Source organism: Carassius carassius, chromosome 33 (assembly GCF_963082965.1).
Source record: "Carassius carassius chromosome 33, fCarCar2.1, whole genome shotgun sequence".
Classification (NCBI taxonomy): Eukaryota; Metazoa; Chordata; class Actinopteri; order Cypriniformes; family Cyprinidae; genus Carassius; species Carassius carassius.
In genome coordinates this window covers 17763684-17782995 of record NC_081787.1, presented here as the reverse complement: position 1 = coordinate 17782995, position 19312 = coordinate 17763684, and the positions used below count along the sequence as shown (strand labels likewise).

The following is a 19312-nucleotide window of genomic DNA, read 5'->3' as shown; positions in this document are numbered from 1 at the left end:
GACTGTGTCTCACTAATTATGGTAGAAATAGCTTTTTTCAGTCTAGCAGCAATAGCCCCTGAAAAAATCTTATAATCCGTATTGAGTAAAGTAATAGGCCTCAAATTATCTAAAACTCTTTTATCTTTGCCAGCTTTAGGAATAAGTGTAATTAATCCTTGCTTCATACTTTCTATCAACTCTTTCTTTTCAGTAGCTTCTTCTAGGGCATTAAATAATAAAATCCTTAAATCCTTCCCAAAAAATTTAAAAAAAATTATTGGTGAGCCCATCAGTCCCTGGAGATTTATTTAAAGGCAACTTCATAACAACTGAATCCAATTCTTCAACTCTAAGATCCGAATCACATAACTTTTTAAAAGAGTTATCAATGTGTGGAATAATGTTTCGAATTTTAGCAAAAAAGAGATCTGAGTCATCTGAAGAAAAATCTGAAGAATATAAATTAGAATGAAACAGAAACACTTCTTTTTCAATTCTTCTTAAATCTTTGCATTCTTCATTTTGGATCATTAAACTATCAATGGAGTTTCTTTGTTGCCTATTTTTTTCCAAATTACTAAAATATGAAGAGTTCTTTTCTCCATCCTCAATCCACCTGGCACGTGAACTTACAAAGGCCCCTTGTGCCCTCTCCAGATAAAGATGATCTAATTTATTTTGCAGCTCCATCAGCCTATTTTTTTCCTCATTATTTAAAACAGGATTAATAAAGCACAAACTTATTTCACGAATTAGGTTATTTTCAAAAATCTTTTTTTCTTTATATATTTTCTTAGAAAATTATATGGAGAATTCTCTAATTTTAAATTTAAAAAAAATCCCATTTGCTTACATTACAGTCAAAAGAATCATTTATCTCTATATTTCTAATCAATTCCTTAATTTTACTACAAAATCCTTCATTTTGTAAAAGATGGGCATTGAACTTCCAATAACCTTTGTTTCTAAATTGCTTACCTACAGGTTCTAGCACAAGGTCAATAAAGCAGTGATCGGTTAACGGAGCTTTAAAAATTGAAGATTGAGAAACAAATTTTATAATATTGTTACTTAGCAACCAATAATCAATTATGGGTTTGCTCTCCCCATTGGGTTTAAACCAGGAAAAACATTCAGTGTCAGGATATAAATCTCTCCAAATGTCATACAAATTATTTTCGGATTTCAAAAATTCAATGGAAACATTAAGCCGCTGTTTGTTAAGTCTGGGAGGCCATCTGTCCTTCCACTCATCTGGAACCATATTCCAATCCCCTCCTACTATAATATTATCTGTTGTTGGGTATTTTACTTTAGTTTCTGTAATCACCTCAGAGACATCTTCAGTTAGCATAAATGAATGAATGGATGAATCCAGCAGGTGGCGGTAAAGAGCCTCTCCTGTAAAACGCCGCGAAAAGCCGCCGAAAGAAGAAGCAGCCAGTCATATGATGAAGGTGGGGTTTGAACAATAACAAGAGCTGTACATAAATGTAGGCCAGCCTGCTGAAAACCGAGCAAAACACTACTTGAAACTAAAGGTAAATACCTCCCGGCTCATAGACTAATATTCAACGTTAACTTACCTGTTATAAGTGAAAGCGCTGGGTATATAATGCTGTTTAACCGGCTGTTACTGAGCGTTAGCATTAGCATCAGCTGTCACGGGTGACAGTTGAAGGAATCAGATGCTTTGTGGTTTATCCTTTGACGGATTTTGCTGCAAAAACGTCATTAGCTTTATCACATATTTAAGAAAAGACTTTGATATGTATTTGTCGCTATGTCGTTGAGCTTCTGTCTTCATATCTCGAGCTTTCTGTGGTTCAAGTCACTGTCTGCAGGATGCTTGATCATAAACTATGGTCCGCTATCTCCAATGTACAACCCATATCAAATGAAAGATGTGTCCTAGGATTGCATACTGTATTGACCCCTGATCGTGGTTAAATTCAGTCTAAATTGAGTTGTTCTGGTCAGGTGGTCTGTTTGCCGGCATCATGAGTCCAGCTCAATGGGATCTTCCCCCAGAGCTGTGCTGCAGGCCCATGGCCTTTGTGGCTCTGACAGGACTGGACGTAGTTTACAATGCCATCCACAGAGCCATATGGGATGCCTTCTGTACCAACCGGAGGGCAGACAGAGTGCCCATCTCTTTCAAAGTTCTGGCGGGAGACCACGAGTATCCAAAGTGCAGAACCAAGGTGAGACAAAGGAGCTGAGAAACCTTCTAAAGATATTCAGACATGATTTATGCTCCTTATGAATTTTTATTGTAACTCTGGAGAGTAATGGGCTGTTGTGTGACTGTGTCAGTTTACTAACACGCTTTCTTTTCTATGTTAAGAGAACATCATATGAGTGGTACATCCCTAAAGGTATACTGAAGACGGGCTGGATGAATAAACATCTCAACCTGGTGCCTGCACTGGTTGTGCTGTTTCATGAGCTGGACTGGGACGATCCACAGTGGAAAGAAAAGCAATCAGAATGTGCAACCAAAGTGGAAATTGTCAGGTATAGTTTTATGAAAAGGTCACAATGTTTGATTTGGTGTTATTATTAAACTATTAAAAACATGTATTAGATAATTAAATAAAGCCAATATTAAATAAATATGAATATTAGATTAAAAACCTAAACTTAAAAAAAAGTAAACTGAAATAAAAATTAAAAAGCAAATAGAAAATAAAAATTAAAGAAAAAAACATTATTTATACAAATAAATTACATTTTAGCATTGTAAAGCACATATAAAAGTTACTTAAACTAAAATAAAAAAAAGCTATAATAGTTTGTTAATAATATAAAAATATCACAGGAAGATAGAAATGCATTGTTTATTTTTGTGACAGAATCCAAAACTCCTAACTGAATAGATATTAGGACAAATCCGAACAGGTGTTTTTTGCTGTTGTTGTATTCTGCTCTGAGATATATTTATTTCTCACAGGACAAGTTTACAAGGAAGAAACACGAAGGTCGCTGTTGTTTTGATACAGAAGAAAACTCCTCTCCCACCAGGTATCACAAAACTGAAATCCCTGTTTCTGGAACTTCAGTATGTCTTGGGTAGATGTTGATGGGTGAAGATGTGGTTGTGTCTCAGGTGAAGATCTGGTGGCGTCTGAGAGGGCTTCTGCTCTATGTGGAGCCTGTGATCTTTCTGGGAAATCCCTGTTTGTCCTGCCCCATACTGACCACCTGGTGGGATACATCATTAGGTTAGAGTCTCCAGATGTAGAGAGTGTTCATTATGCCTGAATGACCAATCAGAGCTGTCTTTGTATATGATAAAGTCAAAAATGACTTTTTCTGGGTTGCTAGAAGAGATCAGCTGTTGTTGTTTTTGTTATTGTTGTAGTGTTTTTTTAAACAATATAATAATCAATAATGATTATTTGTATATTTTAGTATCCAATAACAAATATGCAGAACTAATAATTATTTAATATTTACTTAATGTTTGCTTTTATTTAGCAACATGGATGTAAGCTGTTTTCTGTGAATGTGTGAGACTTCTGATTAATTTACCAGGATAGCTAAATAACTAGAAGAATAACAAGCTTCTGTAAACAGTAAAACAATTTGCACTACAAAGCAGTGTATTTATAAATACCATAATAACTGAAAATAAAATGTTAAGAAATATTTAAGTTTGTGATATCAAGCAGCATAACAAACAGTTTTTGTACAACTAAAACAACTTGGAGCAGATGACACCAGAACCTCATACGTTCAAGTTTTTTTTTTATGTGAAAAATAAGGTTGATGCTGCTGACTTGCATCTTCACACCTTTCAATTTGTATTTGTATGCCTGCAGGTTGGAAAATGCATTCTACGAACATGCACAGACCTACTACTATAATGAGATCAGGAGAGTGAAATCCCACAAGGAGTTCCTCAATAAAACTACACACCAGGTAACCAGGAGCCCAAATGCAATTCTAAAAACCTGGATTCCTTCAAAATGACCTTTTAATCTTTGTGCAAGTATGTAATGTTCCTGACACTCAAAACAAGGCATTACAACGACTTTGAAAAGCAAGAAATGTAAAGAAATCAATTTAGGAACGCAGTTCTCAGCTTCTTTTGAATGCATAGCCTACTTGAAGAACTTGGCATGCACTTGCATGATTATAAATAAGTAATTAGCAACTGTTATTTTTTTTATTGTGGTTCTTTGTTTATTAGTCATCTGTTAAATGTGAAAAAGCCCAGCTTGCACCATAATAACATTTGAATGCTTTGAATTCTAGTTGCTCTTTGTCAGGCACCAGTTTAAAATGGGCTTCTTCAGTGAACTAAAGCAGGACACTCAGAACGCCCTCAAGTAAGTGCTGTTAACAGGAATTGTGACATTGCTATTTTGAATTTATTTGTAAGAACTAACACACATTTCATGTGCTGCCCTACAGATATTACAGGACTGCTTATAGCCTCGTTCAAGAACTCAGAACTCATGAAACCAACGTGCTTGAAATCAAAACCATGGCTGGATTCATCAACTACAAGGTGAACTAGATTTTTAGATGTTCTAAAGAAAGTGTGAATGGCGCTTCCATATTGTTTTGAGCAGTATTATTTAAGTATATTGTTTATCATTATAATAATTTTTTATGGTTTTAGTCTTAGTTAATAGTAACCCAAGTTTTTGAAACACTGCCAGTATGATGTGTCATCTAAACAGCTGTAAACACAACACAGGAAACTGGCCTGAGATAATTTCCTGTTCTCATTATCTTTTAATAGCACTGTCATGTTCAGTTGCATTTTCATTGTTCAGAGTGTTGATCTCTTAATCGGGTGTCTAATGTTGGTCTTCTCTCGCAGATCTGCAGACTGTGCTTTCAGCATAACACACCGCTGGATGCCATTGCTCAGTTCCGCAAACACATCGACCTGTGCAAGAAGAAGATCGGTAGCGCTGAGCTGGCGTTTGAACACACCGCATGGATGTCCAAACAGTAAGATTCAGCACTGCAATATATTTATTTCATGTTCTGGGACAAAAGAAGGTTTTAACTGTTAAAGGTTTTTTAAACCATTTAATTCCAGATCTAAAAAATGTTTCAGTGTTTCAGTCATACTTTGACAAAATGATTAGTAATGTTGTTGTTGTTCTCATTTTAATGCAATGTTTTTCCGGTTAGTTGATGTCCTGCCCATTATTTTTGATAAAATGTGATCCATTATTATTATTATTATTGTTATAAGCAACTTTGACCATGTACTTACATCTAAAAAGAGTGAGATACCGTATCTCTGGATCAAAACAGTGTAGAGTCAAGGGAATGGGCTATTTTCACTCAGAATGGAAATGTAATAAATTTAAATATCACACTGGCAACTATGTAGCCAAGCCCTAGCAAGCATTTAAAACCAGCCGTATCTCAGCTTACTCTTGCAGTCACCTGCTTCCTATGGCAAGCACCACGCACATTTTCTTCACGTACATGAAGAAAACATACATGTTGAGTAATAATTATAATGGTCTAAAATGTAACAGACATTATTAAGGTATAACAAGGTAAGAAAAACAAAACCAGAAAACCAACTGTCTCATTGCGTAATGTTTTCTGTGCATGTTGCTCAACAAACCTAATACTTAACTTACACATTTAGAGAAACAAGCAAAGTTTAGAATATTATATACATTTTTGGTAAATGATTCTACTGATGGTTACCTGTGCTCTTGAACACTTGCTTGTTCCTCGTGTTGTCTGTAGGTTTCAGTCGTTTGGTGATCTGTTCGATGAGGCCATTAAACTGGGCCTTACCGCTATTCAGACGCAGAACCCAGGGTTCTACTATCAACAGGCTGCTTACTATGCGCAGGAGCGCAAGCAGCAAGCCAGGCAGCTCTGTAGTCATGAGGTACTGTTACCCACAGTACAATGCATCTTTAATGTTATCTGCATTTATTTTAGTTTGTGTTGCAAAATCTCCCGTTATTCTTGTTCTAGCCAGGTGTGGGTTATCCTGCAGCCGACCCGTTAGAGACAACCTCTGGAGCTCTAGACTTTTATGGACAGAGAGCTTGGAGACAGGGACATCAGAGTGAGTAATATTCAATATGTGCCCATAAGAGAAAAGTAATGTAGCATATTATATTATACTGCTAAGATTTACTGATAAGTTTTTTTTTTAAGTCAATTAAATGTCAGTTTTGCAATATGCTTTTCTTTTTGCGAAGAATCATTTTTGAATTTTTTTTTTTTTTTTTTTGTCATTTTCAAATTGTTATGGTCGGAAAAAAAACAGTAGTGAGATTTAAAATACAGTAAAATGGCATGAGTTGTTTTTATCATGTATACATATAAAGCTTGTAATTTACCGACCTGCCCAGGTGTTATGAAGTCTTATTTTTGACCCAGTGACCTTTAACCCTCAGGCATAGATCCTCCTGATTCTGAGAAAGAGAAACAAGGCATCCTTGCTCTTCAAGTTAAAGAGAGAGACGTGCTTCATTCGGTGGGACTTTAAATATATGCATTTTCTTGTATGTTATTGCATTAGAAGTTATAAGTTTGGGTTCATTTGTGAAATTGAAATTAAGCGTCTTGTTTAGGGACCAAAAAAAAAAAAAAACGATAATAAACAACAGATTTTCTCTCCTAATGCTTGTATGCATGTGTTTGTGATGTCAGGAGCTGACCATTGCTCTCCTCAGTAACGCTGTCGCCCAGTTTAAGAAGTACAAGTGTCCACGAATGAAGAGCCATCTCAGTTAGTCCAAAATCATGCACATTCATCGGCCAGATATTCAGTTTTTGTTTAATTTCATAATAAATCGATACAATTTTTGCTATCTTTTTTCTGTCTCCCTCTGCAGTGGTTCAGATGGGAGAGGAATATTATCATGCAAAAGACTACACCAAAGCATTAAAGTGAGTTAACTTTAGTATACTGCAAGTTTGACCTATTTAAATTGAGCTCTGCTTGTCTCAATGTCTCACAGCTGTATTTTCTAAAATGAGTTTGTGACTGTTTAGTACATAAAACTGTTGTATTCTGACTCCCCAGACTGTTGGATTATGTGATGTGTGACTATCGTACGGAGCGCTGGTGGTCTCTGCTGACGTCTATCCTGTGCACGGCTTTGAAGTGCTCCTACCTCATGGGTCAAGTGAAAGACTACATCACCTACTCGATGGAGCTCGTGGGCAGAGGTTCGTGAACACCATGTACTGACTCTCAGCTTCACCTCAAATAAAAGTTTCGACATTAACAGGTGTATATTTGTGTGTTTAGCCTCAATCCTCCCTGAAGAGCAGAAGTCCAGGATTGAGAAGAATCTAATTAAAGTGCTCATGGTACGTATGGAGTGATACAGCTGAAAGAAATCCTATTTATGTATTTCATACTTAATATTCTGTAAGTTCTGCTGTAGATTGAGATGTAGTGTTTATAAAGTTGACCTTTTCTTTTGTGATTGTCAGAATGAAGTCCCAGAGCCTGAACCCGACTGTGACCTGGCCTCTGTGAAGACGGCTCAGTCTCTGTGGAGTGACCGTATCTCTCTGGCTGGCAATAATGAGTTCACCATTGAGGTCCAGGACTATGTGCCCTTTGGTGAGGACTCAAAGAATATTCACTTTCCAGCCTCTGGCTGATCGATCATAATCATCGATTTGAGACTTGCATAACTGCATTCCTATCCATAATCCCTACATTTAAAGATATGGTTTTTCCAAAAAAGAAACTAAAAATGTACTTATCCTCACGTTGTTCAATTTATTTATTTTTTTTCATTGAACATTTAAAACATTTAAAACAAGTTTGACATCATTGATGGTTCTTGTGACTGAATGGGATTTAATTCTGTTGGTTGTTTTGTCTTAGTCTAAAGGATCTGATAAAGATAATAGTGCAGTAGTGGATGTATTTTTGTATATGTTTTGAAAGATCATATATATATGAATGAAAGCATATATACATGTATGTTTATTTTCATGTCCTCCTCTCAGTTCAGTGCAAAGCCAAGTTCCTGTACCCTAGTTTCCACATAGATGAGCCTGTCCAGCTGCATGTCTATGTGAGAGCTGACTGCCCACATCCTCTGCGGTTCTCAAAACTGTGTATCAGCCTCAGCAACCAGGTACAGCACCCCTAACACACACACACACACACACACACACACACACACACCTCCATGACATATGGCTTTGTTCTTGATGACTGTGTTTGAATTGCAGGAGTATAACCAGTACTGTTTGCTGGAGGACGCCTCTAAAGAGAAGGATATTCTAGAACCCTCTACCCAGGAGAACATGTGTCTTGTCCCCGGCAAAACCCGCAAATACTGCTTCAAATTTGTAGCTAAAACGGAAGATGTTGGAAAGAAGATTGAGGTGCAATATATATTTTTTCATTCATTTCATGTCAACCAATTCAGTGTTTTTGCAACTACTCACATTGTATGTTTTGTTTCATTTTTGTCTGTATTTTTCTTTTAGATCACGAGTGTCGGGCTCATGTTAGGCAGAGAGACGGGCCGCTACGTCTATCTGAGCTGGAGGGGGGGCTGGGGGGATGCTGCCTCTTCCCATGAGACTTTGCAGGCATCCCGCTCCTTTAAGAGGAGGACACGCCTTCCAGAGCAGCAGCTGGATTGGGATGCAGTTACTGTACAGTCAAGCACTATGTAAGTAAAAAAAAAACTAAAAGAATTATGTATATTAAAAATCAAAGAAATTTACATTTCCCTCTCAGTACAGAAATATTTAGTCTACTTGAAATCAATATGGACCCTATTCAATTTCTTAATACATATTCCTAGAAGCACTCCCTTTTGGATTTTAAAATTATAAAATGCATAAAACCGCAATGTGTTCCTTCCCATTATGCTTTTTTAGGATCATCTCCAGAGTGCCCAAAATCTCTGTACAGCTGACTCATGAGCCTCCAGCACTGACCAATGAGATGTACTGTATGATTGTTACCATCCAATCAGAGGAGGACACCGTAGCCAAAGACATCAAACTTACTGCAGGCCTCAAACCAGGTACAGTACTTACCAATCCCTCCAGGATTTTGCGATCACTGAATTTATCGCAAAATCAAGCAAACTCTTTCGCAAAAGATTGCAAATTTTCGTAATTGCCACAAATTTTCAGCATAATTTGGGCTTAGAAGCATCCCGTGACGTCATCGCGATGTGCATTCAGTCAAAAAAAGGCCTTGCGTTCTCATCAGAACCGATTTACAAGAGATTTGGATAAACAAACCGAAAGCAGAACGAATCCACGCTACTAGTTCGGGCTGCGCAGCGCAGAGCATTTAACGTTATCTGCTCGAGCCGGAGCCGCAACACCATTATACACAGCGCTGGGAGAAACAGTGAAGAAAGCAGTCGAAGTCGAAAAAACATTGTTCAATAAACACAAATCTCCACCATTAACCATGGATTTAACAATAAAACTACAGGGACAACTTGTGGCAGAAATGGTCTAATGTTTTTGAGTGATTTTAAATGCGTCACACAACTTTTCCCAGCACTTCAATGATTTGAGTATTACCGAATTTGAAAGTTATTGTGTTTAATGTGACGATATTTGTTCTTCCTTAATAGGTTTCCCCCATGTATAAAACGAAAAGTTTCATAATGTAGGAAAGGAAACACTTATTTAAAAATAAAAAAAGATATTAAATGACCACTAGCAGATGGCTGCAGAGAAGTACTTATAGGTCATTTCCACACCCTAATATAACCTATATATTTTTGTATTCATTTATATTTAGAACATTATGAATGACCGTAATAAAAGTACATTTTATCATATGCAATATATTTATATACTTATACATGTGTAAGACGTCTGCTAAAGATCTGGGAATCATCTGTGTGATCTGATAAACGTCTCAGAAGCAGTTGTACATCCATTCTAATAAATGTCTATTTGACAACTGACAGGAAACATCTTAGAGACGTACTGCAGATGAACAAGCACTGTAAAAAATATATCTTGCATATGTAAATGCAGACATTAGATGTCTCGGAGATGTACATGTGTGATTAGGGTGAGTGCTTTTCTGTCAGGTGCTGGAGCCACCTTCTGTAGAACTTAATGGCACTAGTGCTGGTGTCCTCAAACGTTAGTCTGGAGACCTACAGTGGTTCTCGATGTCAAAAAAGTCATAACAGTGTTAGAAGAATGTTGTCTGTGGTATATTTTCATTGCAAAACAATAAAAAATTCAGCAAATTTAATTGCAAATTTTGAGAAAAACCGCAGCAAAAATAAAAAAAGTCATTTTGATTGCAAAAATACCAAAAAAAAAAATAATTTGTGAAATCCTGGAGGGACTGACTTACTGTGTTGTCTGGAACAAAAATCTCACTTTTTTTAGAAGGTGGTTTTTAAATTTTAGTGAAACTAAAATAAAGTCTGATTGCTTACAAATGTAATAGCATGCCTCTCAAAACACATGATTTGAGGTATCATCCATACCCCCATCACATCCCTAACAGTAACTCAAATGTTAATAACCCGGACCAGTATATTTTGTAAACTATGCAGAAATACTAAGGCTTGAGTGCGAGTCCTATCATTCAAAAGTTTGGGGTTGGTATTTTATGCTTAACAGGGCTGCGATCATTTGATAAAAGTAATAATGTGATATATTATTTCAATTTAAAATTTCGATTTTCTTTTTCATGTCATGAATTTTCAGAATCATTACTCCAGTCTTCAGAGTCACATGATCCTTCAGAAATCATTCTAATACGCTGAGTTGCTGTTTAAGAAACATTTCTATTATCCATGTTGAACACTTGTGCTACACAATATTATTGTGTAAACCACACTACACGGTTTTCAGGATTATTTGATGAATATAAAGAAAAGCGGCAGCTTTTATTTGACACAAATCTTGGCTTGACTGTCAGTTTTTATCAATTTAATGTGTCCTTGCTAAATAAAAGTATTTAAAAAAAAAAAAAGAAGAAAAAAAATCTTACCAACCGTAAACTTCTGAACGTTAATTAATTTTGTGAGTTTATTGTATATTTCTATTGTTTCAATTAGGTCAGGATGCCAATCTCACACAGTCAACCCAAATCACACTAAACGGCTCTGAGGTGTGTGATGATTCTCACCCTGCCCTGCTTCCTGACATTCCCCTCGGAGATCTGCAACCTGGACAGAAGGTACTCCACCTTTTCAGATTTAGTTGATGTAAAAGTGATTGTCAGCTGATCTTGACTTCAGTATAATGTTGTGTACATGTTTTCTTGTGTGTCAGATTGTGAAGCCCCTGTATATCCACTGCGTGAGCACTGGATCCAGAATATTACTGTTTCACGTGGCCTATTCTGTGAGTGCCACGGTCGAGGGCAAGGACATCGCTTGCAAGTGTCACAAAGTATGCAGAATCCTAACACCTTGTCATCAAAACCCATACAATTGCATGTTAAAAAAGAAAAAGATTTTGTAAAGTTTGTCAGAGCAAAAACTTCACCCCTAACCCAGTTTCTTTCACTTTTACACCACTGTTCAGTTTCATTCACAGATTTTTATTGTGTTTATTCTTCACCTGCAGGATGAAACCTTTACATTAGAAACGGTCGTTCCTTTTGAAGTGGCTATGAAGTTTGTGTCCAGTAAGGTAAGAGCTGCCCTCCCTGTACACTTGAGTGATACATTAGTAGGGCTGGGTATGGAGTTTGATACTTTTTAAGCACCGACCGAATTGCCTCGATACCATCAAGTATCAAAAAATGTCTTGTTGTTCGGTACCAAATCTCAATACCTAAGGGGTTAATCTCGTCAACGTCAGTGAGCCAGTAAGTGTGCAGCATGCGTGATGTGCTTAAATCAGTGTTTGGCTCTGGCGAGGCATCAAGAATAACGAGTGTTACGTGACCATTCATTCACACTGTAGCATCATGCTACATCAGACAATTGATAACATTTATACTATGCTTTTACTCAAAACTCCCTTTAAACCACCATTAAGTGTTTGTAATAACCTATTGTGATCTAATGAGGGCTTTGGTTATATAATGTTGCTGAAATATGTTATTTGTGGCATTTTATGTCAAGCCAATCACTACATCTGCTTAGCATTTCTCATGTCAACACACTGTATTATGAAAATAAATTAAATTAATGCATTTAGCGGACGCTTTAATCCAAAGCGATTTTCAGTGCATTCAGGCTAATATTTTTTACCTAACATGTGTTGCTTGGGAATCGAACCCACAACCAAAATGCAATGCTCTACCACTTGAGCCACAGGAACATTATAAAATATATAAAATAGGCTCAATCTCATGAAAATCACATACAAATAATATATAGTTGACATGTAATTAGCTTTTTGTTTCATCCATACAAATGTTTTTCTGGAAGTGTAATGCACGCTCGCAATATGAAATTGGATCTATCAATGTAAAGTGATGCTATATAGCAAATCTAAACTTCTTGCCTTTCAATCGTTGCAAAATGTAACTGTTATCACTGTTATTCCCTGGTTTTTCATGTAGAGTTGGATATATATGTCAAACTTTATCTGCATATGCACATCATACTCGTGTAGGCCGAAATATACAATATAGCAGAGATGCCCAAACCAGAGCCCTGCCATATCACAAGAGAAAGGCATGCCATTGAAGCATATCTTCATTTCTAATTTATATTTTGTTAAACATTTTGTTAAAAAAAGTTTTGTATTGAAATGTTAAAACAATAAGTAATTCTGATTCCAAGTATATAAAATATATTTTGATGTTTTATTTAATTATTTTTAATATAATGCATTTTAATATGATTTTAACAGTTGGATATAATGCAATATTCACTCATCAAGTTTCGTTTTTGGCCCTTCCTATTTATAAGTTTAGGCACCTCTGCTATATAGCATATCTCAATGGCTTGATTGTTTGTATGATCACAAAATGTCAAATATAATATCACCCAGCTCTAATCTGCTAAATGCAACTGTGTGCTTTTAGATATGCATAAAGATATTATGGTTTTATACTATACTGTGTGTGTCAGTTTGAGCATTTGGAGCGTGTGTATGTGGACATCCCGTTCTTGCTGATGATGGATATTTTGAGTGCGTCACCGTGGCCGATCGAGCTGGTGAACAGTGAAGTGCAGTTGGCCTCCAGTATGACTGCCATCGATCAGCCCCAGAGTCAAGTAGAAGGAGGTGGGACAACTTTACTTCTGGCATTTCAGCAAATATTTAGGGCCTGATTTTGATTCACTTCCGTTGTTTGTCCAGTCACGCTGCAGACCAGCGAATGTGCTAGTGAGTGTTTCCTGCTCAAATGTCCTCCTGTTCAGAATGGCACCAGCACTGTGGCCTCTGGACACTACTTCATCTCCTGGAAGAGGTGACAGCACTCGTTACATTCCCACTTTTTCCCTGTATATTAGATTCAAGTGATGACTTTCTTTTTCTCATGCTATTATCTTAAGAGATATTTTCATAAAGAATGTGAAAGTGTGTACATTCATAATTTGCTTAAATAAATGCTCTGTAACAAATTATAAAATCACACAGTTTTTCATTTCCTGTATAACCTTTTTCTTAATCCAGAAAGTCAGCCTTTGCTGAGACATCAGTTGTGAGAACGGTCGTTATTCTGCCACATGTGATGGTGGAGAATATTCCACTCTATGTCCATGCAGGTAAATCTGTTTTAAGTCAAATCAGTAATATAGATTGAATCATCTGAGACAGTCTTTTGTGCTTTATCTGTTTTATTCACTGCATTTTAGTTGCTGTCTTGAAATTCATTCTGTCCGTCCTTTCTTGAGGCCCGTTCACACCAAGAATCATAATGATAAATACAACTAAAGAGAATAATGCAGTACACATCACAACTATAAACATATAGAGGAATGACATTGATGGGATCACTTTCAGAAAAATGTTTTCCTGCTTCTTAACTATAAAACCCTGACAGCTACTCAGAATTGATTACAATTTGAAGGGCTTTGCTTCAAAAAGTAATTGTGGAGAAGCTCTACACAGCAAACAGTGTAACATAGAACATAAAATGACCTTAGGTCGTCCTCTGTTGCAGTGAAAAAGACTAGGTGTTGTTTTTATTCCACTATATTGACTAAGGTAGCTAAATTCACTGTTAGATCAGATGGATTACACTAGCTGGTTTCGCTGTTTAGATCAGGGATCACCAAACTCGGCCCTGGAGAGTTTAGCTCAAACTTGCCTGGAAGTTTGTTCATGTCTGTGTTGATTAGGGTTGGAGCTAAACTCTGAAACGTAGCATGCTGAGGACAACTGCTGTTTAAAGCTGTGTAAATGCCACAAGAACAGTAAAAGCTGAAAATGAGACTCCAACAAAGTATGAATAAAATTAGTCTTCAAAAGTAAACCCTCTAAGTGGAGTGACTCCTCTCGTCTCGTAGGGGAAGTCGTGGCCTAATGGTTAGAGAGTCGGACTCCCAATCGAAAGGTTGTGAGTTCGAGTCCCGGGCCGGCAGGAATTGTGGGTGGGGGGAGTGCATGTACAGTTCTCTCTCCACCCTCAATACCACGACTTAGGTGCCCTTGAGCAAGGCATCGAACCCCCAACTGCTCCCCGGGCTCCCCGGGCGCCGCAGCATAAATGGCTGCCCACTGCTCCGGGTGTGTGCTCACAGTGTGTGTGTGTGTGTGTTCACTGCTCTGTGTGTGTGCATTTCGGATGGGTTAAATGCAGAGCACAAATTCTGAGTATGGGTCACCATACTTGGCTGAATGTCACGTCACTTTCATATACCCAAAAGCATCTGTAAGCTTAGAATAAACATTGTTTGGTGAGGATGCAAACTGAGTTATCATGATAGTTACAGTTGTTGTTGTTGTTATTGCTCTTGGAGTGATCAGGTCTTTACTCTCTCTGGTTCTAGAGCTGCCATCGTTTGGTCGTGTGCGCGAGTCTTTACCTGTTCGGTACCATCTGGAGAATCGAACCGGGCTGGTTCAGAATGTCGAGATCATCGTGGAGCCAAGCGATGCATTTATGTTCAGTGGACTCAAACAGGTCAGTGCAGAAGGTGCTTTGTTTCTTTGACAAATTTTATTTGATGAATACTAAACTAAATTAATATCTGAATGTATATTATAGAGCTTTTGGGTGTGTTTTTTTCCCTTTTTAAATTAATTTCAATAATAAATCAACTTTGAATGTATTTTAATACAACCCGAATTCCGGAAAAGTTGGGACGTTTTTTAAATTTTTATAAAATGAAAACTAAAAGACTTTCAAATCACATGAGCCAATATTTTATTCACAATAGAACATAGATAACATAGCAAATGTTTAAACTGAGAAAGTTTACAATTTTATGCACAAAATGAGCTCATTTCAATTTTGATTTCTGCTACAGGTCTCAAAATAGTTGGGACGGGGCATGTTTACCATGGTGTAGCATCTCCTTTTCTTTTCAAAACAGTTTGAAGACGTCTGGGCATTGAGGCTATGAGTTGCTGGAGTTTTGCTGTTGAAATTTGGTCCCATTCTTGCCTTATATAGATTTCCAGCTGCTGAAGAGTTCGTGGTCGTCTTTGACGTATTTTTCGTTTAATGATGCGCCAAATGTTCTCTATAGGTGAAAGATCTGGACTGCAGGCAGGCCAGGTTAGCACCCGGACTCTTCTACGACGAAGCCATGCTGTTGTTATAGCTGCAGTATGTGGTTTTGCATTGTCCTGCTGAAATAAACAAGGCCTTCCCTGAAATAGACGTTGTTTGGAGGGAAGCATATGTTGCTCTAAAACCTTTATATACCTTTCAGCATTCACAGAGCCTTCCAAAACATGCAAGCTGCCCATACCGTATGCACTTATGCACCCCCATACCATCAGAGATGCTGGCTTTTGAACTGAACGCTGATAACATGCTGGAAGGTCTCCCTCCTCTTTAGCCCGGAGGACACGGCGTCCGTGATTTCCAACAAGAATGTCAAATTTGGACTCGTCTGACCATAAAACACTATTCCACTTTGAAATAGTCCATTTTAAATGAGCCTTGGCCCACAGGACACGACGGCGCTTCTGGACCATGTTCACATATGGCTTCCTTTTTGCATAATAGAGCTTTAGTTGGCATCTGCTGATGGCACGGCGGATTGTGTTTACCGACAGTGGTTTCTGAAAGTATTCCTGGGCCCATTTAGTAATGTCATTGACACAATCATGCCGATGAGTGATGCAGTGTCGTCTGAGAGCCCAAAGACCACGGGCATCCAATAAAGGTCTCCGGCCTTGTCCTTGTTGCGTAAGCACAGAGATTTCTCCAGTTTCTCTGAATCTTTTGATGATGTTATGCACTGTAGATGATGAGATTTGCAAAGCCTTTGCAATTTGACGTTGAGGAACATTGTTTTTAAAGTTTTCCACAATTTTTTTACGCAGTCTTTCACAGATTGGAGAGCCTCTGCCCATCTTTACTTCTGAGAGACTCTGCTTCTCTAAGACAAAGCTTTTATAGCTAATCATGTTACAGACCTGATATCAATTAACTTAATTAATCACTAGATGTTCTCCCAGCTGAATCTTTTCAAAACTGCTTGCTTTTTTAGCCATTTGTTGCCCCCGTGACAACTTTTTTGAGACCTGTAGCAGGCATTAAATTTTAATTGAGCTAATTAAGTGGATAAAAGTGTAAAATTTCTCAGTTTAAACATTTGCTACGTTATCTATGTTCTATTGTGAATAAAATATTGGCTCATGTGATTTGAAATTCCTTTAGTTTTCATTTTATTAAAATTTAAAAAACATCCCAACTTTTCCGGAATTCGGGTTGTACAAACTAATGGAAAAGCACATCCAGAGGAAATTCACTCACACTTACCTGTAGTCTGAGGGCGTCTGAAAGCTGTACAGTGAGTGAAGCTAAATCTTTTTAGAAGAGTAACCCAACAAGATCAAGGAAAATAAAAATGTGGTTGTTACTCTTTACGCACTGATTATCAACAAATCCACAACCCTTGAAAAATGTCTGCCACTCGTTTACTCATGAGATCTAGTTCTCATTCTTTGTCTATGAGCAGGTGCGAATGAGGATTTTGCCCGGTGCGGAACAGGAGATGTTGTATAATTTCTATCCTCTGATGGCGGGATATCAAGTCCTCCCTCAGCTCAACATCAGCCTGCTGCGCTTTCCAAACATCTCCAGTCAACTGCTACGTCGCTTCCTGCCTTCACGCGTCTTCGTCAAGGTAATTTTTTTTAGACATGCCTCAAACAATTTATCCATCATATGAATCTTGATGTAAGATAATGTTGTGTACCAATCAGAATTGAGCTAAGCATCCTGTATGTGTGACCAGTTCGATTCAAGGTCAAACTAAAAGCCATTTTGTGTGACAATGTTTCAAGTGTCATGTCTATTCTGATTTCTCAGCCTCAGGGCAGAAATGGAGACACGTCCATAGAAGCAGCGTGAGGAAGAGAGGAGCACATCTCCCAACTCGGAAACGTTGTCATGGTTACCGCTGCAGGATGAAGGCTGAACATTCCTTGGAGAACACGTTTACAGCTTTATGATTTGAACTTGCGAATTAAATATTAGGGATTTCTATTAATCATTTGTTGTCTAGATTGTTGCTTGTTAAGGCTAAAATGATGCTTGCAAGAGGTTTGGATTTTAAATAACAGATTTCATCTACAGCACTCTGATTCTCTAAAATGTTTAGGAAAATGACCTTGTAACTAAAACTGCATAACTGCTAAATGTTAGAAATCATTAAACTGACATAGCACTAGCTGCTGAATAAACTCTTTAGCTTCATTGTCATGAAGCTGTTGGTTGTTGTGTCTCTAAAGAGGTGCTCTGTGATTGGCCAAAAATGTAGATCATTTCACCATTTGCGCACACTGTACTAGGTTTTTATATCGGTTTATAATTTTTAATTGTTTTAAATGACACAAGCGCCTTCATTAATACTGTGGATATTAAGGAAGTGTCATCTAAAAACAAAACAAAAATACTAAGTGTGAGCTCCAGGATGTTTGACTTATGGAAGTAAGAGGAAAGTTGATCCTGAACAGAATCCAGAGCACTTCTCAGCTGGTTTCAGATAAAGCTTAGTTCAAAGTTGGCAGGTTCACCAGACACAATAGAGGTTTGTGCAGTTGCTTCTTTTCACCCATATTATAGAATTTAATTTTGAGGAGAAGTTTTCCCTAAAACTGTCAATTTACTCTGTAGACTACTTCACATGTCGGAGAAATACATTGCCTGTACAGTCGTGGCCAAAAGTTTTGAGAATTACATAAATATTGGAAATTGGAAAAGTTGCTGCTCAAGTTTTTATAATACCAATTTGCCTATACTCCAGAATGTTATGAAGAGTGATCAGATGAATTGCATAGTCCTTCTTTGCCATGAAAATTAACTTAATCCCAAAAAAACCTTTCCACTGCATTTCATTGCTGTCATTAAAGGACCTGCTGAGATCATTTCAGTAATCGTCTTGTTAACTCAGGTGAGAATGTTGATGAGCACAAGGCTGGAGATCATTATGTCAGGCTGACTGGGTTAGAATGGCAGACTTGACATGTTAAAAGGAGTGTGATGCTTGAAATCATTGTTCTTCCATTGTTAACCATGGTGACCTGCAAAGAAACGCGTCCAGCCATGATTGCGTTGCATAAAAATGGCTTCACAGGCAAGGATATTGTGGCTACTAAGATTGCACCTAAATCAACAATTTATAGGATCATCAAGAACTTCAAGGAAAGAGGTTCAATTCTTGTAAAGAAGGCTTCAGGGCGTCCAAGAAAGTCCAGCAAGCGCCAGGATCGTCTCCTAAAGAGGATTCAGCTGCGGGATCGGAGTGCCACCAGTGCAGAGCTTGCTCAGGAATGGCAGTAGCCAGGTGTGAGCACATCTGCACGCACAGTGAGGCCAAGACTTTTGGAAGATGGCCTGGTGTCAAGAAGGGCAGCAAAGAAGCCACTTCTCTCCAAAAAAAACATCAGGGACAGATTGATCTTCTGCAGAAAGTATAGTGAATGGACTGCTGAGGACTGTCTGGGGCAAAGTCATATCCTCAGATGAAGCCCCTTTCCGATTGTTTGGGGCATCTGGAAAAAGGCTTGTACGGAGAAGAAAAGGTGAGCGCTACCATCAGTCCTGTTTCATACCAACAGTAAAGCATCCTGACACCATTCATGTGTGGGGTTGCTTCTCATCCAAGGGAGTGGGCTCACTCACAATTCTGCCCAAAAACACAGCCATGAATAAAGAATGGTACCAAAACACCCTCCAACAGAAACTTCTTCCAACAATCCAACAACAGTTTGGTGAAGAACAATGCATTTTCCAGCACGATGGAGCACCGTACCATAAGGCAAAAGT

At 37.8% G+C, this 19312-nt stretch overlaps 1 protein-coding gene across 1 annotated transcript; it reads left to right on the top strand.

The window, feature by feature from the left end:
* Positions 1–1391: 1391 nt before the first annotated feature.
* Positions 1392–17750, top strand: LOC132113887 (trafficking protein particle complex subunit 11). Its single transcript, XM_059521926.1, has 30 exons — positions 1392–1525; positions 1972–2186; positions 2330–2499; positions 2936–3006; positions 3092–3206; positions 3807–3906; positions 4243–4316; positions 4402–4498; positions 4817–4950; positions 5713–5860; positions 5950–6043; positions 6378–6457; positions 6634–6712; positions 6819–6873; positions 7010–7155; positions 7238–7299; positions 7426–7558; positions 7954–8084; positions 8182–8337; positions 8443–8630; positions 8842–8990; positions 11013–11134; positions 11230–11349; positions 11527–11592; positions 12987–13143; positions 13219–13330; positions 13537–13628; positions 14856–14989; positions 17001–17168; positions 17354–17750. The coding sequence occupies exons 2-30, from the start codon at positions 1983–1985 to the stop codon at positions 17393–17395; spliced, it is 3399 nt and encodes a 1132-aa protein (XP_059377909.1). The 5' UTR covers positions 1392–1525; positions 1972–1982; the 3' UTR covers positions 17396–17750.
* Positions 17751–19312: the final 1562 nt, after the last annotated feature.

Bases quoted from the DNA above. Each gene is read 5' to 3' on its own strand.
- LOC132113887 (XM_059521926.1), top strand. From the start codon at position 1,983: ATGAGTCCAGCTCAATGGGATCTTCCCCCAGAGCTGTGCTGCAGGCCC. The intron at 2,187-2,329 runs GTGAGACAAAGG...TTCTATGTTAAG, and splicing joins ATCCAAAGTGCAGAACCAAG to AGAACATCATATGAGTGGTA. The intron at 2,500-2,935 runs GTATAGTTTTAT...TATTTCTCACAG, and splicing joins ACCAAAGTGGAAATTGTCAG to GACAAGTTTACAAGGAAGAA.